General features: G+C 44.7%; 1 protein-coding gene across 2 annotated transcripts in view; it reads left to right on the top strand.

Annotated features, from left to right (window-relative positions):
* TENM2 (teneurin transmembrane protein 2) overlaps positions 1 to 26731 on the top strand; it is a 905304-nt gene that overhangs the window by 823270 nt on the left and 55303 nt on the right. Inside the window, exons 15-23 of one of the 2 annotated variants that reach the window (XM_040630317.1) lie at positions 735 to 854; positions 3977 to 4238; positions 5006 to 5273; positions 10744 to 10887; positions 11490 to 11739; positions 19266 to 19286; positions 22327 to 22559; positions 23786 to 23940; positions 25166 to 26040. In XM_040630317.1, coding sequence (XP_040486251.1) covers positions 735 to 854; positions 3977 to 4238; positions 5006 to 5273; positions 10744 to 10887; positions 11490 to 11739; positions 19266 to 19286; positions 22327 to 22559; positions 23786 to 23940; positions 25166 to 26040 — 2328 coding nt within the window. The remainder of the gene's footprint in view (positions 1 to 734; positions 855 to 3976; positions 4239 to 5005; positions 5274 to 10743; positions 10888 to 11489; positions 11740 to 19265; positions 19287 to 22326; positions 22560 to 23785; positions 23941 to 25165; positions 26041 to 26731) is intronic. The other variant, XM_040630318.1, reaches the window with a different exon arrangement.

Here is a 26731-nt window from a genome sequence, read left to right as displayed (position 1 = left end):
CCCCACCCCTGCCCCATCAAGATAGAAGGAATTTGATACAAGAGAAATAGAGTTAGGTGGAATCCAGAACCCAGGATAGAATTCAGAAAAAATATATCTACCATGTTCTCTTTTCCTCAGGCTCTCACGGGTTGTGAGAAAGTTTGCTCTTAGAGGGCAGCAAAAAACATGTATGTAGATGTCCCAGCTCTTTAACAATCATATAAAAAAAAAACACCTCTGTGTGCTTCCCTCCGTTCCCTCTGACATCCCAGCCTGGAGGAGGGGAGTAACATTGCCTTTCTCCAAAGCCAGAAAAGGAAATGAGTAGCCAGATGGGGAAGCTCTCACCCGAGTATAATACTCTCTGTGCCAGACGAAGGCACAAGCATGAGTGGTGAGGGGCAGCCAGAAGCTCCAGCCAAACAAAAGCCAAATGACGTCGAGAGACGGAGCAAGGCCAGGGGTAGAGGGAAGGGCACAGGAGACCCCACTGCCCGTCCAGGTGAGTGGGGAGGCTGTCCGTGGATTTCACTCCGACATGTCACCAGCTCTGCCCCTCAAGGAAAGCAAGCGTTAAGGCCTCCCCATGAGGGGTGATCATGTGAATCCAGAAATGTCGAAAGTCTTCTTACCTTAGTGACCAGAGGAGGATGGGTGGGGACAGCAGCAAGAGGGAAAGAGAACTTGACCTGCCCCCTGGTGTCCTTATTCTCCTCTGTGTGGCTCAGGACTCCTGTTTCTTTTTCTTTCAGCTTGGTTTCTCTCATTCGAGGCCAAGTAGTAACTACAGATGGGACTCCTCTGGTTGGAGTGAACGTGTCTTTTGTCAAGTACCCAAAATACGGCTACACCATTACCCGCCAAGATGGCACGTAAGTATCCATGTGGGCTCTGCCTACTCAGGGCTGAGGGTGCAGGTGAAGAGACAGATGGTACTCCTGGCTTAGAACCACATGGCTTCCCCTTGTGGGCTGCGAGGCTCACCAGGCCAGAGCCCCAGGGAGGATCCCCCCAAATATATTTTTTGCTTTATGGTATGGGATCCAGAATGAAAAACAAATAGAAGGGCCAGCTTATCTAGGGCTGCTGCTAACCATCATTCTCCCTTTCTCCGTGTCAGGTAAGTACTTTTCTGTGTGTGTGCTTGTGTTGAGGCCGGAGCTGGGGGAGGGCAGATTCTAGACAGAAAAAGGCAGAGTGGCTCTTGGAAACTCCTCTTTTAAATCAAAGGCAGTGCAGGGTGACAGGATCCACATGACATAGTGTCCTGTGGTGAACCCCTTCTGCTTTCATCTGTGGCTTTAGGAGCTGTGTTGTTTTCGTGCCTGTTTTGAGGGGGTGGGATGTAATCAGAGAAGTCTAATTAAATACATTTAGCTGTCACCCTGCTGTGTGAAGAAGGCAACCTTTCCCTATTATCTTCTGATTGGAAACATGCACCCGTGCAGCCCCCACCAAGATGAAAGCTATGTTATTTCCTTAATCCACTGGGCATGGAGTTGAAATTTAAAGAAGAAGAAGAAAAGAAATCTATGGGATGAGGAAATCACTCACCCACCCTGGGCTAAAAAACCCCACAAACTATTGCCTTCTATTCCAAATGACAAGGAAGACAGTTACTGTAAATCTGATGCAATGCTTTTTTCCATAAAACCGGAGTCTGGAAAATCACGGCCGTAGCATGTGGGTAAGATCTGTGGTCTTGCCTTTCTCTGGTGAAGAGTTTGGCCTCACTCTCTGATGTCCTAAGGTAGTCTTGCAGGTAGTTTCAAAATTGACCAGCCCACAATAACGCTATTCTCATATTCCCACCTCTGAAACCCCAAGAAGACATCTGATGTTTTCCATCAAAACCTCAATATTCAGAAAGTTTCTGATACCTCCCTCACGCATTTCTTTTTTTTTAAAGATTTATTTATTTATTTATTTATTTTAGAAGGGGAGAGAGAGTCAGGTGGGGGAGGGGCACGGGGGAGAGGGGCGAAACTATCCCAAGCAGATGCCCCACTGAGCGAGGAGCCTGCCACGGGGCTGGATCCTAGGACCCTGAGATCACAACCTGAGCTGAAACCAAGAGTTGGATGCTTAACCGACTACACCACCCAAGTGCCCCCTCACTCAGACACTTTTGTAGCGAAATCTGATTCTTTTAAAGCGCTAGGACGGTGAGCGTGTAGTGTGCAGACCTACCCCAGCCCTCGTTCATTCTTAGAAGCCAGTGTTCTCACCCTGCAAAGCCCTATGACAACACAGAGGACATTTCTAAGTCCTTGGCCTGCTGCCGGCCCCTACCTTATGCTGCCCCATCCCTCTCAGCTGCTTCCTGACTAATTACAGCCCAAACCCACTTCCCATATCATCTATCCAACCTCCAGGATTGGTGCCTCTCCAGCCTGGTCAGGTTGCAAAGCCCTGGAAGTAACAGGATGTATTGTGAATGCTCCGAGGAATCACACAATCTGTTGTATAGTAGTGCGTGCCACAGACATTGAGGGTTTGGTTGTATCCCATATCAAGACATTTGACTCTCTTCTGTGTCCTGTACAAAACCATCCCCAGCTGTACGCATGCCCAAAAACATACAAACAAGTTCATAAAGTGCTGGGCTATGCATGCTCTGATATTGACCTCAGTATTCATGTGCACCTCGCTCATGCATTGTATGTCTGCTAAAAAACACCAAAAGTAAACAAACAAAAACAAAGTAAACCGTGAAAAGTAAACAAACAAAACCCACCAGAAGTATTACCCAAATTGGGTGAAGCCAGTGTGTCTGTATATTTTCAGAGTTTTTACTATGATCAGAAACTCTGTTAATTGCTGGAAATTCTGAAGTGACCAAGAAAGCGCCACCAACCCTTGAAGAGTTGAGATCCTCGTAGAGGAACAAAACTTAAAATTGGGAGACGTCTCCCCATTGACCTCCTGCTTTTCTGTTAACTGGGAAAGAACTACCTTTGTTTTACTTTGCTGGTAATATACCTTTGTCCAGCTCTTGAGGAACAAACAGGAATAGGGTTTAAGAACAGTTATCAAACATACCAGAAACAGGGCAAGACGGATGAAGGGTTCAGAAGGTATAAACTCCCACTTAGAAAATAAGTAAATTCTGGGGATGTAATATACAGCACGGGGACTATAGTGACTAACACTGTATTGCCTACTGAAAGTTGCTAAGAGAGTAAATCTTAGAGGTTTGCATCACACACAAAAAATGTGTAACTGCGTGTAGTTGTAGATGTTAACTAGATTTTGTGGCCCTCATTTTGTAATATATACAAATATCAAATCCTTATGTTGTCACCTGAAACTAATGTTACATGTCAGTTGTATCGCCAAAGGTAAGGCTCTGGGAAACCAAATATATATGTCGTAAGAGTCCAGGTAGATGGTAGAAAGCTTTAACGAGGCCCTCCCGTGACTTAGCAGTGAGCATTCTAACTCTGCTTTTATTGAACACTGCTGTTAGCCCAGCACAATGCTAAGTGCTCTACAGCAGGGGCGGGGGAACATTTTCTGTAAAGGGCCAGATAGTAAATATTTTAGGCTTTGCACGCCATATGGTTTCTGTTACAACTACTCAGCTCTGCCTTTGTAGCCCGAAATCAGCTGGAGAGGATAAGTAAACAAATCGGCGTGGCTGTACTCCAGTAAAACTTTTGTTTGCCAAAACAGGTGGCTGGTTGGATTTAGCTCGTGGGCAAAGTTTGCTGACCCCTGCTCTGCACTCACCGCCATACTGGGAAGTGGGTATCATTATTCCCAACTCACAGATGAAGAAACGGGCTCAGAGAGGGTTACTAACTTGCCCACAGCCACAAGACTAGTAAGTGGTAGAGATTGGGTTCTAACTCAGCCCATCTGCCTCCAAAGCCCACGTTCTTCTCTTGCGTGCTCTGTCCCCCCCACTGCCCTCAGGGGCAGAGTTCAGAGCCCCTGCCTTGTCTAAAGGCAAGTTCATCCCTCTCAGTGAGCCCACTTACCCCCTCTCCAGGTTTGACCTGATCGCCAACGGGGGAGCCTCCTTGACCCTGCACTTCGAGCGAGCACCATTCATGAGCCAGGAACGCACCGTGTGGCTACCGTGGAATAGCTTTTACGCCATGGACACCCTGGTGATGAAGACCGAGGAGAACTCCATCCCCAGCTGTGACCTCAGTGGCTTTGTCCGACCAGATCCTATCATCATCTCCTCCCCGCTGTCCACCTTCTTCAGTGCGGCCCCTGGGCAGAATCCCATTGTGCCTGAGACCCAGGTAGGAAGGGCAGGAACCGGAGTAGGACTCTTCAACACTGCCCTCACCCAGGCTGGCTGGCCGGCTTCCCCTCAGCACATCTCACTCTCTGGGTGGGCCAGAAAGTAACATGAAGGGGGAGGGACAAAAAGTAGAAACACAATAGAATGGAGGGTCGCTGGAGAGAAAACTGAATCTCTCCTGGACATTCCAGATGTTCTCAGATTGTCATTCAAGGCTTTGGCAGTCACCGGAGCTTTTAATAAAATAAAAACAATATACATATGTGCAACCCACCTGCAAATTGCTTTTTATTCCTGTTAGTCACAGAGATGCATGATAAGAGGCACTTTAAGGATCTACATCAGTGTTAGGACAGAGGGCATATTACATTATTGCCTCCCTGTTGCTTTATACCAATTGTCACTGGAAGTTGCAGGTTCATATAATTACAGCCTCTTGTGGCCTCCTTACATGCAGCTAGCAATAAAGCCTGCTGTTCTTATTTACATCTTTTGCCAACAGTGTGGTTTTTAAAAAGAAACACAACAGTGACCAGGAATAATTATTAATCCAAAAATCATAACCTCAGCCCCTTCACTCCATGGTGTACGATAAAGTTTGGCTGTTTTCTCTCTCTCTCTCTCTCTTTCTCTCTCTCTCTCTCGGTCATGGGAAGTGGTTCTTGCACCCCACATAAGGCATGTTGCTTTGGTGAGAGGGGCAACAGACAGGCAACCTCAGGAATTCACTGGCTGTGGTACGTCTACCACGTGTCTCCTCTCCAGGTTCTTCATGAAGAAATTGAGCTCCCTGGTTCCAATGTGAAGCTTCGCTACCTGAGCTCCAGGACCGCGGGCTATAAGTCTCTGTTGAAGATCACCATGACCCAGTCCACGGTGCCCCTGAACCTTATCAAGGTTCACCTGATGGTCGCTGTAGAGGGGCACCTCTTCCAGAAGTCATTCCAGGCCTCTCCCAACCTGGCCTACACCTTCATCTGGGATAAGACAGATGCATACGGCCAAAGGGTATATGGACTCTCTGATGCTGTTGGTATGTTGCGTTTTCAGCTCCTCATTGACTCTTGGATTTAGTCATGCATTAATCCGATCAATGTTGAGTTCCTACTGTGCGTTCCTACTGTGCGTTCTACTAGCACTGTCCTGGTGGAGAGGAATGCAGTGGTCAGTAAGGTAGAGAAGAGTCCTCTTTCATGGACCTTCTGTACTCATGGGGGATCAACATAATAAACACAGACTGGACGAGAAACTATCAAGCAGTGAAAAGTGCTAATATGAAAGTAAAAATAAGTGATATTTACTGGGAAGGAAGAGCAACTGTGGGTGGGCATGCAGGGAAGGCTCCTTGGCGGGTGACACTTCAGCTTCTTGAATGACAAGAATGGAGCCATGTGAAAATCAGGAACAGAGCATTCTTCTGCCAGAAAAGGCAAGAAGAACAAGGTGTGTTTGAAGGACAAAGAGACGGCCAGTGTGGCTGGAATGTATGGATAAGGAGAACGTTCGAGATAGGGGAAAGAGGTGGAACAGGGGCTAGATGGTGTTCCCAGAGAGCACTTGCAAATGGCTCAGAATCAGAAAACAGAGCTGGAGGGGACGTGAAAGCCACATGCTGTGTTTCAGGCTGTGCCTTTGAGGGAATCCCATGATTGCCCGGTGTTGAAAGACTACCATAAGAAAGGGGTCTGTTGGTTATCAGTCTCTGAAGAACTGTGAGCTGTGAATGAGTATCAACCTACCCCGTATCTTTTCCTAGTTTTGGAAAGCTGTGTGGGATTAATTAAAATCCAGAATCCTGCATTTCCTTCCCCACTCGGCTTGCAATTTCCAAGAACTATAATAAGTTACCAAAAGAAGAAGCCAGCAAACTTAGAGATTCTCACTGTAATTGGCAGCCAGTATTTATCAGACACTCCCTTTGTGCAGAGCACCGTGCAAAAGCCTTTATCTTGGGTAACCTCTCAATAACCTTATCAAGGAGGCACTCTCATAACCCCCATTGTGCAGATGGGACAGAACGGAAGGGGTAAATGAGTTGCCTAAATTCCCCGTACCTAGCAGGTTACACATGCTCAGGATACGGCCCTAGTGGTCTGCTTCATGGGCAAGTGGAGTTATTCACTTAGTAAAGATAGTAATAAGTTACTGAAGTAATTAGTGCACTTAATAGAAAATGGCTAATCAAATATTATACCAGACTTTACCGATATCAAAATAATATCCAACATCGAAAAGTAGTTGGAATATTATAACGCACCCCCCATGCTCTAGCTTCTGGCTTTATCAAGTCGTGATGAATACTGGTTTTTCCTTTCTTTCCACCTCCCTGCTCCCAATATTTTTCTGAAGCAAGTCTCAGATATCACATCATCTTATCCATTGTATTTTACCATGTATCTCTAAAAAACACTTCAAAAATATGCCAACGGTTATCACAATTTTTTAAATGATTATTTCTTAATATCTTCAAATAGCCCATTACTCAATATTTCAATTGTCTTATGAATATCATAAAATATTAGTGCTTTGTTTGCATCAGAATCTAAATAATAATAATGATACCATATTATATACTGTACGTCGCTACCAGAATAGATCTTAAGAGTTCTCATCACAAGAAAAAAATACTTGTAACTGTGTGTGGTGGATGCAATTTTGATCTCTCTTAATTTTTTTTAATCTATGCTTTTCTCTTCCATCTCCAGCTCCTTTTTTTTTTAAGTTCTCTATTTTATTTTGCACCAACTGCATTGTTTGCTTGTAGAATTTCCTATAGTCTAGTTTGCTTTCCGATTGCATCTCTGTGGCTTCTTAATATATTGCTTTGTTCCAGATCTCTTGTAAACTGAGAGTGGAATCTTGAGGCTTTCTAAGGTTCAGGTTTGATTTTTTTTTTTTTAGTCTTTATCATAACTTTATTTTTTTATTGCGGTATAACGGATATGCAACACTATGTTAGTTTCAGGTATACAACACAATTCCATATTTATATATATTGTGCGGTGATCACAAGTCTCATTAACATCCACCACACACAGTTACAAGTATTTTTTTCTTGTGATGAGAACTCTTAAGATCTATTCTGGTAGTGACGTACAGTATATAATATGGTATCATTAACTATAGTCACTATGCCATACATTGTATCCCCAAGACTTGTTTCTTTTATAACTGGAAGTTTTTACCTTTGACTCCCTTCACCCACTTCTTTCACCTCCCACCCTCTGCCTCTGGCAACAAACCGATCTGCCTCTATAATCCGTGAGCTTTGTTTTATTTTTTAAAGATTCTACCTAAAAGTGAAATCATACAGTATTTGTCTTTCTCCACTTACCTACTTAACATAATGCCTTGAGGGTCCATCCGTGCTGTTACAAATGGCAAAATTTCATTTTTTTTATGGCTGAATAGTATTATATACACACACACATCTTCTTTAGCCATTCAGCTGTTAATGGACGATTAAGTTGTTCCCATATTTGGCTATTGTAAATAATGCTGCAATGAACATGGGATGCGGGTACCTTTTCGAGTTTGCGTTTTCATTTTCTTTGGATGGATACCTAAAGTGGAATTTCTGGGTCATATGGAAATTCTATTCGTAATTTTTTTTTGAGGAACCTCCATACTGTGTTCCGTAGTGGCTGCATCAATTTCCATTCTCACCAACAGTGCAGGAGGCTTCCCTTTACTCCACATCTCTTCCAATACTTGTAATTTCTTGTCTTTTGATAGGAGCCATTACAACAGGTAGGAGGTGGTATCTCATTGTGGTTTTGATTTGCATTTTCCTGATGAGGAGTGATTTTGAGCATCTTTCCATGAACTGTTGGCCATCTGTATGTCTTCTTTGGAAAAATGTCTATTCAGATCCTCTGCCCATTTTTTTATTGGGTTGTTTGCCTTTTCCCTACCAAGTTGTAGGAGTTCTTTATATGTTTTAGATATTAACCCCTTACCAGATATAGGATTTGCAACTATTTTTTTTCCCATTCAGTAAGTTGCCTTTTCATTTTGTTGATGGTTTCCTCTGTTGCACAGAAGATTTTTAGTTTGATACAGTCTCATTTATTTTTGCTTTTGTTGCCTGTGCTTTTGGTGTCAAACCAAAAAATCATTGCCAAGACCGATGTCAAGGGGGTTACCAACTATGTTTTCTTCTAGGAGTTTTATGGTTTCAGGTCTTAGAATCAAGTCTTTAATCCATTTTGCGTTAATTTTTGTGTATGAGTAAGATAGTGGTTAGTTTCATTCTTTTTCATGTGGCTGTCCAGTTTTCCCAACACCATTTATTAAGGGGTCTGTCTTTTCCCCACTGTATATTCTTGGCTCCTTTGTTATAAATTAATTGACCATATATGTATAGGCTTATTTCTGGGCTATCTATTTTGTTCTACTGATCTGTGTGTCTGTTTTTATCCCATACTGTTTTGATTACTATAGCTTTGTAATATAGTTTGAAATCAGGGAGTTTAATGCCTCTAGCTTTGTTCTTTCTCAAGATTGCTTTGGCTACTTGGGATCTTCTGCAGTTTCAAACACATTTTAAGATTGTTTGTTCATTTTCGTGTTTCTATGCTGCGCCATTGGAATTTTGTTAGGGATTGCATTGAGTCCATAGATTGTTTAGGGTAGTGTGGACATTTTAATGACGGTAATAATTCCAATCCATAAACACAGACTATCTGTCCATTTATTTGTGTCTTCTTCAATTTCTTCCATCAGTGTCTTATAGTTTTCAGCATATAGGTCCTTCACCTCTTTGGTTAAATTTATTCCTAAGTATCTTAGTTTCTGGATTGTTTTTGTTTTTGTTTTTGTTTTTTAAGCAGTATAGCTGGGTAGGTGGCACTGTCATCTTCCATCAGGAGGCACCTAACGCCATCTTGTTTACGCTTTCATGGTTTCAGTGGCCATGGATGCTCATTGCTTAGATCCATTAGGTCATTAGGGATTGCAAAGTCATATTTTAATTTTGCCATTGCTTTTCCATTTATTAGCGGGAATACTTTCATATGGAGATATTCTCTCATTAACTACTTGGTTATTTGAGGTATAGTTCAAATAAGAAAGAAGGGACAAATGCTCAATTGTTTCCCTTTATTTACTATTTTCAGTATAATAAGTTGATCCTCGAACCTACTAATGGTAGCAAATTAATTTCCTAATACCATTATGAACTCATAGAATAAAATGTATCTAATATGTTTCAATCCATTGAAGTTATTATCTCTACTAATGGTCAGATTGTCCCATTTTTGGTCAGTGGCACACTCTTCAGACTGACTCCCAGATTCTTTTGACATAACCCTAGTAGATTTTGATTTCTTCCTTGTTATCTGGTATGATAAAATGGCCTAGTCTCATCTTATGCATTTCTTGCTCCAGCCATTTCTTCAAGGAGCCCTGCCTGATTTCCTTTTATGAGAAATAATATTTCGAGGCCACAAGCCGGGCACTAGCAATTCTCTTTGCTACTGGGTTGGTGGTTGTATCTTGGAATTTTCAGAGGACAAATTAGGAAATATATGTGGGTTGTCATTGTTTTTAATAAAATGTGTCTTCCATTCCTATCAATGCTCCTATACGTCAGGATTTAAAGGAGGCTGTGGAAAATCCCCAAAGGTGGCGCACGTGGTTAAGAATGTGATGCAGTACGAATACAGATAATAACAACGCCTCCTATTTCTAAAGCCCTGCTGCAATTAAAAATGCATGGCATCTTGGCATTTTGTCTCTTTTATCCTTACCACATCTCTCTGAGAAACTGAGGCTTCGCTTGCTCTGTGTTACAAATGGGGAAAACAGAGCCACGAGAAGTGGGAGCAAGAGCAGGGTTAGAACTGAAGTCCTTCATCTCCCACCTCCCTCTCCCATTTGTCCATGTGGCAAATGCAGGATTTTTACAGTCTTTGGATTCTGTTCCCTACTGAATTGTCACATAATTGGCAGGCTTTGTCCCCATGCCTGCCTCGCCTGGCACTCTCTGGAATCCTGAGTGATCATACAAAGAGCCTTAACTTACACAAGCTGTTGCCTCCAAAATCTCCTTATAAATGAGCCACTCTGCTTCCATAGGCCTTCGTCCTCGTGAGTGAAAATAAATAACCCCAAATATAATAAATGCATGCTGCGAACAGCAGGCTGAGAGGAACAGTCTCCTGTCCATCTCTAAAGGAGAGTTGTATTTCATTTTTCAGTGCCTCTTCTCCTCCTTCCACGTCACTAGGGTCATTTTTGAAAGCCAGCTGTTCATTGGAAAAGTCTTTCTATCCCCAAAGAGTACTACTGTGTAAAGTTTCAAGGCTGAGTTCAGCTTGAAATCTGAATTTAATATTGTGTGGAATCACAAGGAGAAAAGCAATCAACCCGCCTCCTTGAGTGAGTTTCTGGAAAGGAATCTGTATTACCATGAACATGTGTTTCTCATTCCAGCTGGAAAGCTCGGGAGTAATCAAGGAAACTCTTTTCTCCACTCTGCCCCACCCACTTTTATCTTTCAGTGTCTGTTGGGTTTGAATACGAGACCTGCCCCAGTCTAATTCTGTGGGAGAAAAGGACAGCCCTCCTTCAAGGATTCGAGCTGGACCCTTCCAACCTCGGTGGCTGGTCTCTGGACAAACATCACATTCTCAACGTTAAAAGTGGTATGTGGGCACATTTTCTTTCCCAAATATAGCTCCTCCGGAACCTTCTCTGCAGCCTTGACATTTAAGTGGTAGACTGTCCTCTTCCCTCGGCATTTTTTCATCAAATGTCCAAAATACACATGGGTTTTTCCACCTTATTTGAGAGAGAGAGCACGTGTAAGCAAGGGGAGGGGAAAGAAAGAGAATCTCAAGCAGACTTTGCATTGAGCAGGGAGCCCGACGTGGGGCTCAGTCTCACAACCGTGAGATCACGACCTGAGCCGAAACCAAGAGTCAGATGCTTAACCAACTGAGCCACCCCACACCCCTCCATCTTCTCCTTTTAAATGTCAAAGAATGTTAGGCTGTTTTTCCCCAACCATCTGCCTTAGCGTACCTCATAATTCTTCTTCAATTACCCCTACAAATGATATCTTACTCTTGGGGGGCAGTGCCCCATTACGTCTCTCCCAGCATCATGAGGTAATAGAGGTGTTCCCCAAAGGTCAAAGTTTCCTACTGTTTCTCTTCTCTCTACCACTGCCCCTCACCATCCATAAGCCAATAGAAGTATCCTCCCTGGAAGGCTGCAGTAACCACCCCTATTCCCTGCCCCCCAGGAATCCTACACAAGGGCACTGGGGAGAACCAGTTCCTGACCCAGCAGCCTGCCATCATCACCAGCATCATGGGCAATGGCCGCCGCCGAAGCATTTCCTGTCCCAGTTGCAATGGCCTTGCCGAAGGCAACAAGCTGCTGGCCCCAGTAGCTCTGGCTGTTGGAATTGATGGGAGCCTCTTCGTTGGAGATTTCAATTACATCCGGCGCATCTTTCCCTCTCGAAATGTGACCAGCATTTTGGAGTTACGGTAAGTGGCCGCACAGAAAGCCTTCCTTTGCTCTCTTGCTCCCGTTGCTACAAAGCTTCGCTGGGTAAATGATGGCTATATTGGGGGTTCTCCAGAGAATATATATTCCAGATAATGGGATGAGCTTTGAAACCGAGGCCCAGAATCAAATAAGGGTTGGGGAAATGCCTTTTGAATCTATAAAACACCACACACATATTTGATACAATTGTTAACACCTGACTTAAAAACAAGGGTGAGAGCTTTAGGTCATGGTGCTTGAGATGGGACCTGAGTAGCTGTGTTTTGTAACACCTCCACACGAGAATCTGATACATGAAAGAACCAGGACTTCAAGCTGTGCATCTGTTCCAGTGGTTTCAAAAGTGACGCTTCTTAAAAATACAGATTCCTGGAGCCCACCCCAGAGACACTGATTCAGTAGGTTTAGAGAAGAGCCAAGGCATCTTTTATCTTTGACAAGCTCTGTAGAAGGGGCTGATGTACATCAGAGTTGAGAACCAGGGGTGCTCACTTACTGATTCACATGTTTATACTGAGAGCTTCTCTGCACTACCTTTCTGTAAATTCTCTGGCTCTTTGCACATTCACTAGGCTATGACTTAGAATTACTGCATAGGCCTTGCTAGGTAACTTCTGGCCACACCTGGTAGATTTCTCCTGGTCAGTGCTTGCTACTAAATCGGAAGTCCAGACTCCTCTGTGCTGGACAGAAGTTCGTGTAAACTCTCTTCCTGGGAAAGTTGACTCCAGGTCCTTAAACCTAGATCTGTAAGTGGAGGGAGAAATGAGGTCTGTAAATAAGGGATAAAATTCTTGGTGGATGTGTACTGTGTGTCAGGGACTATCTGCCAAGGGAGGAGAGGGAGAGGAGGAACAAGCAAAGCCCTCCTGGTTGTATTTGTGGCCTGATAGGGAACTGCAAATCGTGTGGATAAATCGAAAGAATAATAATAATGCTGTAAAGAAAACCTAACAGGGTAAAAATTAGGGACTGTGGTGGGGCTTGGGGGGGATAAGGAAACTACCCAAGATAAAGTAGTCAGAAACATTTCATACTATGTGACATTTGAGATGGGACCTGAATGATGAGCTCAGCTGTATGAAGATCTGGGGAAAAGTATTCCAGGCAGAGAGAAGTTGTGCAAAAGCCCCAATGTCAGCAAATAATCTGGTTTATTTAAGGGATTGATGGAAGTCCAGTAGGGCTTGGAGTGTAGTGAGCTCAGGAGAAAGTGTCTCTGAGGAGGTCAGAGAGGTCAGTAGGGGACCAATGCTTCAGCGTCTTACTGACCTTGTTGACAAGTGTAAATTATATTCTGGTTACAACGCACAGCTATTAGAGGTTGAAGTAGGAAGTAGAGTAGAGTTGACATGATCTAATTTGCCTTTTTTTAAAGGTCATTTTGGCCATTGTGTTAATGAATGGACTGTAGGGGTACAAGCGTGGAGGTGGAGAAGCCCATAGGGAAGCTGTAACCGTTGACCAGGATTGGGGTGATGGAGATGGTAATGGGCAGCAGGGGAGATAAGGAAGTGTTCCAACTGGGATATATTTTCAATGTAAATGTGATGGGAATTGTTGATGGATCCAGGTGTAAGAAATGGAGAAAAGGGAAAAAAAAAAAAAAAAAGAATCAAGGGTGATGACTAGGACTTTTGACCTGAGCAACTGAGCAGGTGGTGGCGCCCTCTGAAGTAGCCTCAGCCACCACGCGAAGGACTTAGAGGAAGCCGCAGGTGGCACTCGCCTTTTAGTGGCCCCTTCTAGGAGAGAGATCGGTGAACGGAGCATCAGCAAGTGCTGCTGAGTACTCCTGGGAGCTGAGACTGTGCCAAGCACTGGGAGGGATTAAAGGAAAGAGAGAGAGAGAGAGAGAGGAGAAAACCCCAGCTCCGCCCCAAGAAGGTTACAGCCTCAGGGATCCCATGGGCCCTTATTGAGCATGATGTGAGCCAAGCATGGGCTGGGTCTAGAAGGGGATGAAACACCGGCTCAGAGAGCACCCATGTGAGGGTGACAGGTGGGCCCCAGGCAGAGAGAGACAATTCAGGCTGAGGGTTTTGGAAGAACCAACAACCAGACATCATGGAAACAAAGGGGAGGCCATGGGGTGGACTAGGAGGGTATAATAACCAAAGGTGAACAATGAGAGGAGGAAGGAGATAAAATAGAAAAGGCTAGATAATCCTCGAGCTGTCAAATTGACCATCGGACAAACCACATTTCCTAGAGCTTCCCAGCTAGGTCCCCTACCTAAGACGTTTATTTCCCCTTTTATCCTAGAAGAGTCCTCTTCTCAGGAATCCTGTAGGCAGTGGAAAGCTATAGAAGGAGGCAGGGAAGGGGGTGAAGGTAGCATTCTGCTTTTCCATGAGAGTCGCATGTTTTTTTAATCTGGCATTTGTAACCAGCCCTCCACGTCTGGCCCTTTCTTCTTTCTCGCTACTCAAGGTGCTCAGAGCCAAATCAGCACTTGCCCACTACATGCCCGGCTCCAAACTACTCATGCTACTCGCTCTGCTTAAATACTTTCTCTGTCTAATCTGCCTCATCGCGTCCATCTTTAAAGGTCATTTTGAAGGTCCCCTCTTCCATGAAACCTGACCTCCCTAGCAGAAACAATTCTCAGCTTCCTCTGGGTCACTTCAACTCTAGTTTTCCACGAAAGTTGACTCCACTTACTGCCTTGTTTTTCAGTTATTTCCATGTAAGTCTTCAGGGCCCTGGTGTTGGAGCCTCTATTGCGCAGACAGCTTTGGCACGTTCGCCCCTTGATACCTAGGGCCGTGCCTGGTCCACACCAGGGGCTCGAGACACACTGCTTAGGTTAAAGGAGACACGGACTAGTGTCCTGCCTTTTGTTGGAATTTCTCCTTAATTCCAGGTCTCTCAAGTCCTAGAGGCCACAACACTAATGATAGGAGCAAGGACCCACTCAGAGCAAGCCACACCACACCCACATGGTGACATCAAGGACAGCTAGAGGGAATGTAAATACCAGTTTCCCTCAACAGCTGTGTGGTTTGGTTTGGTTTGGTTTTTAAACTTTTTAACCGCCTTTGGACTTGGACTTGCTTTCATCAGCCAGGTATTCAGAGACGATTAGAAGTTAAGCTTTTACAAGAGCACTGGTTTGATTTTTCCTTTCTTCCCACTACATACCTGAAAACAAAGGGCTGTCAATCCCCTCTCTTCAAAACAGTAACCAGCAGAGGGAGGGAGGAGGGGAAGGAGACCTGTCTAGCTTATGTCTCTTCTCCATTGTGAGTTGGCAGCTGAACGATTTCGTTTCAGAAGTGGGTGCCCATTCCAATCTCACTTACCCACCCCAGAGCTGAGACTCTAAATCAGAATTGTATATGAATGTTCCCGTGGTTCCTTCACTATCCTTCTCTCTTCCTCCTTCCTTTGCCTATCCAAAACATACAGGGGCAGAGTTCTACACACTTGGAAAACTTCTAACGTTAAAAAGAGCCTTCTTCTTAGGTAAAGTGGTTATCATTGTATGCTTCAATTCCATCCGCATTCAAGACATTTCCAACATCCACTCCCCCAAAAAAGCCTGTTATCCCACCTTTTAGCAGCCCATTTCCTTTCTTACAACCACACCCTCTCCAGAGGTGATCCTTGGAAAACCCAAGCCTTAGAGAGTCAATTTGTCAGTCACTAACGTCCTAGGGTGACTTTCTGTCATAGGAAAATCTTTTCTTCCTCCCCAACTTGAGAATATCTTAGGGATTGGATTCCAGTGTAAGACACTGCCTCTCTGCATTTTCTTAACTTGGCCTCTTGTGCTAAACATAAGAATCTCGCACTTTCTATAGTGTTTAAAATTCTAAAAATATATGTATATATGTATATTTTCCAAATACAAAATTCTATTATGATATTAACTATGCTCCTTTCCCCCCACTTAAACACTTCCCCGTGCTGAGATTCTGATGGTGCGTTGGAAGTGGGGCAGCAGCAATGCTGCGTCAGGGAAGATCTTCAGGGAAGGGCGTTGTCCAGTCCAGTCGTGTTAGTGCCGGAGAGGGAAGAGTCACAAAAGAGCGGGAGCCTAGGAAGGAGGGCAAGGGCAGCAGAAGTTGGAAGAAAGATTCACCAAAGATAAGCTTTGCCTGAGAATTTCAACAAGGACAGACCCTGCTTGATACCAGTGTAGAACGTTAGGGAGGAATATATGGTCTAGTTACCAGGGAAATGCTTTCCCTGTGTGGTCAGGGTATGAGCACCAAGGTCAGGAAACAAAATCTAACACAGCATCCCTCCCCAGAATAACAATAACAACAATGTGCCCATAAAACTTTGGGCAGTTGTTGGCACTGTTTTCAAAGCTCTTTTACTAAGACAGGTCCAGGTTTCATGAAGCCTGAATCTTACGTAATTTCAGGATGAAACTGAATGTTATTCAGGATGAGAAAAGAAACCAAATCAAATTGCACATTTTGAAAAGCCGACAATTAGTCACAAATATCACAAAATCCAGATAAGTTACCTAAATTTTTTTATTCATTAACTACTGTTACACTTCCATGATACTTGTTTTCCTACACTTTTTGGCTGCATACTCTTTGATCATCTTTTAATATGACAATGATTTTATAATGTCATTATCTATAGAAAGAATAGAGCAATATTCTGTCTTTCCTCTAGGATAACTATAGTCAAAATATGTTTCAGATTATTGATATATTAGTAAATGTTGTTTCATGTTCACAATTGACTACCGGTGATGTCGTGAAAATTGTTAGAGTTGTAAAATTTGGGAAAACCTTTATCAAGCTTCTTTCATAGTACTTCCGGGCATTTCAGGTTACCTTGTACAGTGAATAATCTAAATAGCCTTTGAGTTGACACTCATGAACCAACTTGTCATTGATGTCCCGGTAATAGTGAAATATCCTGTGTAAGTCTTTAGGGTGCTAGTGTGTGAGCTTCTAGAGGCCAGTCACCTCTGGCATCTTTGTCCCTTGATGCCTAGAGCAGGGTTTGGTCCACACCGGGGCTCAAAACGCATTGCTTGAGTTAAAGGAGACACACCCCTGTGTCCTGCCTTTTGTTGGAATTTGTCCTTGGTTCCACGTCTCTCAAGCCGTGGAGGCCGTTATCATCAATGCAATGAGCTAGGGGCCCGCTCAGAGCAAGCCAAGCCACACCCATTTGGTGACTTCCAGTAATAAGGCTAGAGGTAAATCTGCACAACAAGACGAAAATGTACCTGGAAGGCACTCCTATACCAGAATCACTAGCAATAATCTAACTAGACAGTGAAAGAACTCCATATGAGCCGCATAACCCTGTCCCCCCTAAATCTAAACTAAATGTATCCCAACCAACTTCCCTTTCATTGGAACTCAAACAAACAAAACACTGTGGCCGTTCCAATTCCACCCTATTCTGTGGCACGGAGAGAGTTGGAAGAGAAAGAAGCAATAGTCTCAACTGATTGCAGCTTTGTGATTCTGAGCAGAACGAGGCCTTGGAGCAAGTCCAAGGCATGGTCTGCCCAGCACTAAGGGAAGCAGCCTCATTCCTTCCTTCTGTCACTCAAGAACGCATTTTCCCAGTCCTTACTCTCTCCAGGGCTCCCTACTAAGAATCAGCACCAGGGAGATGAGTATGTCATCTCCGTATTTACTTGCTCCCATTCACAACAAAGTGAGGAAGACAAACACACATGCGTAAATCACAAGACAGCCTGACGAGGGCTCCGTATGATAAACCGAGTGTGCTTGGAGAGCCCTGAAGGCCCCACAGAGGACTCATTGAGACTCACAGTGTGCAGAGCTAAGCCGTCTCGATTCTTGAATCCACGACCCCACTTTGCCCTCAAAGGCTGTGCCTAAACGGTTTGCATTATTGAGGCATTGACACAAAGCCTAGGCCTGTCCTTTGTAAGTAAGGCACCAGCACTGATCTACATAGACTGACTCAGTGCTGTTATTTTGGGTTGTAGGCTCCTAAGCACCCACCCTGCCAATGGCCCTGGACTGGAATAGCACTGACCTCTGCCTTTCTCCAAAGCTCGCCTCCGTATGAGCATCTGGACTATACCCTCAGTGACTTGGTCCCCCCACTCCGGCCCTTCTCCTTTCCCCATATAAATATTATATTAATCAACTTAAAGCAGATGTTCTTAGGAAAGAAGTAGGTCAGGTCTGCAGACCCAAATCCCATCCAGGCTTTTCACAAAATCTTGACTAAAAAACTGGAATTGATATTGCAATAATTAAGAGCCAAATATGACTACCACTGGTGGCAGATAACATTTCACTTTCATTAAGCAATATAAAATAGACGCGAGAATTCCCGGCTGCCACCCTGACACACCACGCTTTGCAGAATGAATCTTAAATTGCACTATGTCAGTCAGAGCTCAGGAGTTATCAGCATCATTTAATTAACTTTTTTTTTTTAACGAAAACTAACACGTTGGAATAAAATATAAAAATGTAATCCCTGTGCAAACCCACTACTAATCTTGGCCCCTGGCAGAGGCCCGGGCTGCACCTAAGCAGGAATCAGGGCATTAAGCCCTCTCTGTCCCTTCCCCGAAGCCTGCTTCCTCAGCCAAAGGGGAACACGGATTAGGGACTCCTTCCACTGTGGCCTTAGAAGCCTCGGGAATGAGAAGCAGTTCTCTTTATTGAAGCCTTAGCCTTTCTCCTCTTTGTCCTAATGTTATTAACTTCCAGCCACTTTCCTGTTGAAATTGACATGTATTTTTGTTCTAAAAAAAAAAAAAAAAAAGCAAAACTTTTACCACTTTTCCAAAAAGGGAATGGTAGCTGGAGTCTTTGGCTCCAATTATGAGAGGATATTAATACTCATGAATTTCATGTATGGGTGTTATCTGTAAGAAAGCATGCATACCTGGGGTCCCACACAGGCAGAATAAGATAGGGAGAGGGAAGGTGTCATGGAGCAGGGGTAGGAAATGGTTGAGACTTTCAGGGTTCCACAGAACGATTGCCAAACTGCAGACGGATTTGGGAAGAGGCTTTCTTGGGTGGCACGGACTCCAGCCTGTAATGCACCAAAGGCACATGGATGGCACAGGTGGCGCGAGGCTCCCTCCCACACCCAGGGCAGACATTACAAATGCGTCACAGCACTCTTTACAGCTGACCTTGCATTTGGCCTCAGAATCCTAGTCCCGCCCTCCTGGCAGCCATTACTAATCCATAGGTATTGGCACTCAAGAGGTGACCTATTTGCCATCTTTTCATTAGCCAGAAGACCTGTTTCACCTGTTGCCACCTGTGTCATGTGACAGCCACATTGCTGGTCAGAGAATTCAGGCATTCTTGTCTAGATTTTTCAATGACCAGGAGGAGTCCAAAATCAGGGGTGCCTCCCAAGTGATTGAGTCAGGAGCTGTCAGCTAGAAGGGAAAAAAAAGAAAAAGACTGCTTTTTATGGGCCCCTTTATACAAGAAATGAAAATGTTGTGTTTGCTTTATCATCAATTCTTCAGCTAACTGTTTGTTCTTTTTCCTTCTGTTTTCTTTCTATAAAGAAATAAAGAGTTTAAACATAGGTAAGACGAAGAACTCTTTTCCCGTATAATTTGATATGGTTCGTTTGCTCCCTTGTGTTTGCTTTTTGTTTTGTGCTTCTTGTGTAATGTTGTGTATTTTTATGTACCAAATATAGTAACTTTTTTATGTGCTAATTGTGTGTTGTGGATATGATAAGCTTTAGCAATTATGAAATGCAGTCAAAAAGCAACCAAATAAGCTGACAGTAATTAGAATTTCCGGGAGATGCAAGTGCAAGATAATGAACCCTCAGCGAACTTTTATCCCGACTGCTCAGTGCGGTCCGTAATTGGGCTAAACAGTTGAGGCAAACTTCTGGCTTTTGTAAATGCTGGACTGGGTTCACAAAAGCTTTAATGAACTGGAAACGGGTCAAAAACTCATTTTCAACTCATTAATGATTTTTTTCCCCTGGATATATGGTCATTTAAAAAAAAAAAACAAGTTAATTGCCAATCTGCTGGTCAGAATGAATCCAACAGTCAGATGCATGGGGAATTTTCATGGAGTTAAACCACTGTTAAGTAGTAGGAAGGGTGTAGACCAAGTAGTTTTTGTCAACTAGCCTTTGTCATTCAACTGCTCCGGGTTATCATTTGAAACCATATTGGTAAAATTCACATATACAGGGCACAGCACACATACGTGTGCATGTGGCTCCGGGAGCTTCCCATTACAAAGTTAGGAAAATGCCAGGTTGCTCCAGGTTGCCCTGAAATGGAAGGAAAATTACCTTTTTATTCGGAAGAAGAGAGAAAAGCAAAACGATGTATTTTAATACTCAAGGGAATGCTTCTTCTTACTTCTTGAAATGAAACACGGAAGGGGCTTCTTCCTGATGTTACGTGAGAATTAGACATGAAGTGGAGTCAAGTTGTATAAGATCGTCAACGTCAGTGGAAAAGCCATGCATATGAGCCCTTGGCCTCCTCCTCCGTACTCCCAAACTGGCTGCTTATAGGCACCCCAACCGGGCCAAGTGGAAAAAAAAAAAAACAATTCCCTGGAAAGACAGCCCCCATTCAAATTCACATGCCCCATTTGACCTTCACCATAGCCACAGATGTGGAAGCATGGCTGTCCATCTACCCAAGAGTCTCTGTAAGAATCTTGGTTGGGATGGGTATGACACCATGGGGGAGAATAAGACCCCAGCGATAACTGACCCCACACCCTCACACATCCGCTCTTCCGCCAGAGTTTGTGAAAAGCCCCTTTGAATCAGGCTCCCTAGAAAGTCCAGAATTAATTATCTTGCTCATAGATAGGCACAGATGTGCAGTGCCCTGATCCTGCTGATCACGCCAGCTACTATTCATTCACTAACAAAGTACAGCGTCTAATTAAAAAATGGCATGAAGTTTTCCCTTTCTGCCCTAATTTGTTTTGCATATGTGGATACTCTCTAAAGACTAAATAGCAAAAAAAAAAAAAAAAAGAAAAAGGAAGGAAGGAAGGAAGGAAGGAAGGAAGGAGGGAAAGAAAAGGAACCCTGGTAGCCTACTCTTTTAAACTAGTTATCTAGGCTGGAATTTTAGAAAGACCTTGACTTCTAGTTCAATTATGTGTCTCAATAGCAACCCGAGGAGAAGCTGGAATTAAAGATGGTCTCGATTCACAAATTGTTCCTAAAAATAGCTTCCTAGTTCCTTTCTTCCTTAAAAAGGGGAAAAACCCAAATGGGGGTGTTTTAATTAGTAATTTACCAGCTAATGTCTACAGGACAAATGCATCCAACACTATCATCACCCTCACCTTGCCTTTACCTCTCCCATCCCTTTCCTTCCCATAATTCCAAACTACAATGGAAAAATAACTGAAAAACAAGAGGCCTATGCTCATTTTTGGCATGTGGCATTCACTAGAGGTATCCTAGAGGCAGTGATTTGAATAACCAGCATAGGAGTAGCATGAGCACCTATTCTAGTCTTAGCCTCGAACAAATGACGGACACTGCAAAGGGAAGAAACTGTAGGGTTTTGAGCCAAAAGGGACATGAGCAATGATCTGATTTCTTCATTATCCAGATAAGCAATCTGGGACCCAGCACGGCCGAGAAACTTACCTCAGGTCACCAGCTGGGTCAGCGTTGAGTTTAGAGTTTCCTGTGTCTCAGTCCTGTCCTGATCAGTAACATATAGGGGCAGTGAGATGCATGGAAGAGAAAGAGGTCCAGGTCTCTGAGGCCTAGTGCCTTCCTATTACATTTCTCACACACAAGGGTATTTCTCTCCTAGTGTAGCTTAGAGCTTTGACAGATCTTGGTCCACACCTGTGACCTCAGTATTACCCAAAATATGAAAACTATATCTCCTCCCTCAGTAATCCAGATTCTGGGTGTGATATCAGCAAGACATCAGATTTCTTCAAAACAAAAAAAAGCCAACTTTATTCATATCCACACTGAAGAACAAGAGAGAAGATCTGAGGCTGAGGACTGGGCATGGCTCTGGGAGCCTCCCATCCCAAAGTTAGGAAAACTCTAGGTTGCCCCAGTCTTCATGATCTAGTATCTTGGAGGCATTGGGGAAGCATGGACTAAAAAGAAAACCTTGTCTCATGGAAGTGTTCCTCAATCCCACTTGAGAAACATACCAAACCCATAGGGGGAAGTAAAAAAGACTGATTTGCACAAAACACGAACACACAAGCAGGACCAGAGTGGGATCTCTCGTACCAGCTAAACGAAGCAGTGGTATTTTAGTACGATAGGAAACGATGAGCCCTCTGCGTAGCATGAGGAGCTTAGGTCCAATTAGGAGTCCATAGCTAAGAGCCATGATGTGTTAGAACACTGAGCTGTTATGTTAGATTCTTTCCAGTTCAATAAAGTGGAAAGACACTAGAAATGGCTAGACTTACATCGAAAACCGGGGATGTACTGTATGGTGACTAACATAATATAATAAAAAATCATTATTAAAAAAAAAAAAGAAAGAAAGAAATGGCTAGAGTCTTGCTAGGATTTTTGTCATCTTTTTGATCCAGTAGACCAGCTGCTTAGCCCCCTTCTCATTTCTCTTTGTGCTTCCTCTAAAGCAACAACCCAGCACACAAGTACTATTTGGCAGTAGACCCTGTGTCCGGCTCTCTCTACGTGTCTGACACCAACAGTCGGCGAATCTACCGAGTCAAGTCCCTGAGCGGAGCTAAAGACCTGGCTGGGAATTCAGAAGTGGTGGCGGGGACTGGAGAGCAATGCTTGCCCTTCGATGAAGCCCGCTGTGGAGACGGAGGGAAGGCCGTGGATGCCACCCTGATGAGCCCTCGAGGTAAAGGCCACCAAGGGAGAAACCCCCTCCCCCAGAATAAGCTTGCCACAAGCTTGGCTTTCTTTGTAGATGGAAATGAACGAACCCCAGGCAGTCCCAACTACAGCTTTCCCTACAGTAATTTCACTCTGATAGGTTGCTTTGGTGTGTGGGTGTTTAAAAAAAAAAAAAGTGTTTATCTGAAGTAAACTTCATCACCCACATAGGCTACAAATGGAAAGTGGGGTGGATTGCTCCTGGAGATTTCTGACTGCTGCCAGTCACGCGGAGTCAGGGGGAAGCATGAGCTCTAAGAGCCAGAGTGCCAGCTGTGTGGGCTGGAGACAGAGCCCAGTGAGGGCCTCCAACCACTCCCAGATGCTCATGTTCAACAATAATGTGTGTAGTCTTAAGCACAGTGCCTGACATTTTTTAAGAACCCAATAAATGGTAGCAATTAAGAATGGGTATCATTTCCAAGGGCCTGGGATTGGCTGGCCGGGGGGGTGGGGAACGCGGTGGGGAGATGTTCTTAGAATCGATGGATCTCTGTTTGAAAAGAATCAAGGATACTTAGGGTTAAGGACTGATTGGTTCATCGAAGGTCCAATTCTTATTAGCATTCTTAGCTACCACTAAAGGATCTGGCAGCGTGGATTAAGGACGAGGAGCCTTGGGCTTGGGTGTAAAGGTGCCAAAGAAATAGAAGGGTACTGTGTGCATCTTACCAGGAGCACCCTGGGACAGGCGTCCCCCGGGGAATACTGAGTACCATCAAGGCTTAATTGGGACTGTTTCCTGGAGGGTTTATTTTGAATTGGGAGTCTGTGACTGCAAGAATCACTGTTTCTCAACCTCATTGTTGTAATTAGTTGTGAAGGGTATTCAAGTAATTTACTACCAATAATTTTTCAAGCAATGAACTTGGGAAATAACTTCTTTTCTGAAGAGAGCAGATGCCAGGTTATTTCTCCATTCATTCATTTGCAGCCTTGGTTCAGTTGCAGCCCAAAGTTCATTCTTCAGTTGGGTGGTGAGACAGCCAACAACCCCAGGAATTAGGTCTCAGCGTAGTCCTCATGAGAAAGGGTGTTACCTTTAAAGGTTGAGAGCCGCTGCTCCAAACCTGCGAATCTACCCAGTAAGGTCCCTGGTCCAAGAAGGTAATGCCCACTAGGGCGTCCCCACCTCTACCCCACAAGCCCTACTCTGCCAAGAGACACACTCCCACTGTTTGTCTTGATCAGGCATTGCAGTCGACAAGAACGGGCTCATGTACTTTGTCGACGCCACCATGATCCGGAAGGTTGACCAGAATGGAATCATCTCTACCTTGCTGGGCTCCAATGACCTCACTGCTGTCCGGCCACTGAGCTGTGACTCCAGCATGGATGTGGCCCAGGTGGGATTTTCTTATTTCTCATCACTATGCCACACCTGGCTCTTGGCCTGAAGTTCTCACCTGCAGCCTGTTTGGGTTGAAAGTGGAGTGGGAGGAAGAGATATAGATACAGATTGCAGGTTTGTTTGTGAAAGGCTTGAGATGAACTAGACAGCGAGATGGAATGAGAAATGTCAGATAGGAATGAGAGTGAGCGCAAGAGAGAAAGGAAAGCGGTGGGGGGCGGGGGGGAGTTCTGCTCAGAAAGTGGAGCTGGTGACACACTCCAGCCGTGGCAGATTACAGGGTAGGAGTTACTGTGTAATTACCTCTCTTCTCCATCATTATTGCAGGTTTGAGAATGTGCTATACAGTGTTATATGTCAATCAGAACTTCCCTGTTAATCTGAAATGATTGCATCCTCACTATATAAACCTTTACTTTGTGCAGTAGTAAACTAGAGCAGAGCCATCTACAGTATCCCCCCAGTGATATTCCTTTAGTATGGGCTCTTACGGGGGCAGAGGACAGAGGCTCACTCAAATGTAAGGCAGGAGAAACTGGACTTTATTATACGGATCCTCAAACATTCCGAAATATACGCTTGCCCTTCCTGGGAGGGCCTTTTCACCCTTCAGTCAACCTCATTAATTTCAGCTCAAATTCCACAACAAACGGACAATTTGCCACTGAGGTGGTCGCTTCAGTTTTGCCGAGAAGGCCCAGTTCATTTCTTCAAGCAAATGCTTACGTGGTAGTTCACTAGCTGGCCTGTGCCTTGGCGGCCCTCGGGTCAGGACCACCTTCCAAAGAGCAGGGCTCCTTTTGCATATTAGATCAAAGTGCCGCCTCTGGACGCACAGAGCCGCCTTAGGCCGATGGCTTGATGAGCATAGGGTGTGATGGTTACATTAGCCCCTTGTGCGGTGAATTACCCGTACAACTGAATGCGATGACCCTGATCTTGGTCCAATCATCTGGGACTGAGAAGAGCATCACGGGTGGAGCTGGCGACCTGCTCTAGGCACAGCAGATACCACAGCTGTTTGGTACACGGCCTCTTCTTCATCGTGTGCACTCGACATGGGCAGTGGGCAAGTGATAGGTGATCAGCACTCCTCATACAGGGTGGGTCAAAAAGTCAGTCTTTTTTCCCCAGCTACATAAAACCAGTATACGTGCCCTACAGTTAAACAGCGGGCTTGTTAGAGGCTGCTCCTTAATTCGATGCCATGTCATCCACAGGTTCGCCTGGAGTGGCCAACAGACCTTGCTGTCAACCCCATGGACAACTCCCTGTACGTTCTCGAGAACAACGTCATCCTTCGAATCACTGAGAATCACCAAGTGAGCATCATCGCGGGACGCCCCATGCACTGCCAGGTTCCTGGGATTGACTACTCACTCAGCAAGCTAGCCATTCACTCCGCGCTGGAGTCGGCCAGCGCCATTGCCATTTCTCACACGGGGGTCCTCTATATCACGGAGACGGACGAGAAGAAGATTAACCGTCTGCGCCAGGTAACGACCAACGGGGAGATCTGCCTTTTAGCCGGGGCAGCCTCAGACTGCGACTGCAAAAACGATGTCAATTGCAACTGCTACTCGGGAGATGATGCCTACGCGACCGACGCCATCTTGAATTCCCCGTCATCCTTAGCCGTAGCTCCAGATGGTACCGTCTACATCGCAGACCTTGGAAATATTCGGATCAGGGCGGTCAGCAAAAACAAGCCAGTTCTTAATGCTTTCAACCAGTATGAGGCCGCGTCCCCCGGAGAGCAGGAGTTGTATGTTTTCAACGCCGATGGCATCCACCAGTACACTGTGAGCCTGGTGACGGGGGAGTACTTGTACAATTTTACTTACAGTGCTGACAATGATGTCACTGAATTGATTGACAATAATGGGAATTCCCTGAAGATCCGTCGGGACAGCAGTGGCATGCCCCGCCACCTGCTCATGCCTGACAACCAGATCATCACCCTCACAGTGGGCACCAACGGAGGTCTCAAAGTCGTGTCCACGCAGAATCTGGAGCTTGGCCTCATGACCTATGATGGGAACACTGGCCTCCTAGCCACCAAGAGTGATGAAACAGGATGGACAACTTTCTATGAGTAAGTACATTTGTAAAGTGTTTCTCAACAGCACCCTACCCTAGCTGGCAGCAGAACTGGCTGTCGCATAGCTTTTAGAATTGCTTGGTCACATTGTCTCCCTGACTTTAACGTCAGCTTGTGGCCTCAAGATATTCATGCCCCTCTCCCTGACTTCTAAGTGATTTGCCCTGTTGGGTCTATGATACTGAAGATCCTCCCTACAAGGGCTGGCGATTTCTTCTGCGCGCTTGCCCTTCCAATTTCAGGGTATCAGACACGCACAGCACCTGGGAGAGCAAGTGCTCATGAACTTTGCTGATTATTCATGGCTGCCATGGGTGCGGAAATTAGAATCTAAAAGGCAAGATCCTGGTGGGACTCCTGTAATTTGCCAGTAGGTCCAGCAACACACTTGATTGCACAGACAGGTAGATAAACTCAGAATTTCCTCCTTAGCAGAAGCAGATCAATACAGATAAAGTGCTAGGTATATTAAAAGATGTGAGAGCTGGTCATATTTCCCCTAACAATTATCTCATACTTAATAGTCCCGCCGTTTGTTTTGCCAAAAAAGCTGTTTTCCATCACTCCTGCAGGCAGTGCCTGGGCACACTGCCTGCTGCCTCAGTTATTAACCAGTGGGACGCTGGTTGGTGAAAACTGCCGAGGCGTGATCCCCCCCCCCCCCCCCCCCCCCCCCCCCCCCCCC

This window comes from Ursus maritimus, unplaced genomic scaffold, assembly GCF_017311325.1.
Source record: "Ursus maritimus isolate PB19 unplaced genomic scaffold, ASM1731132v1 scaffold_15, whole genome shotgun sequence".
Taxonomy (NCBI): Eukaryota; Metazoa; Chordata; class Mammalia; order Carnivora; family Ursidae; genus Ursus; species Ursus maritimus.
The sequence above is the reverse complement of the archived record's forward strand: the minus strand, read 5'-3'. Positions and strand labels throughout refer to the sequence as shown.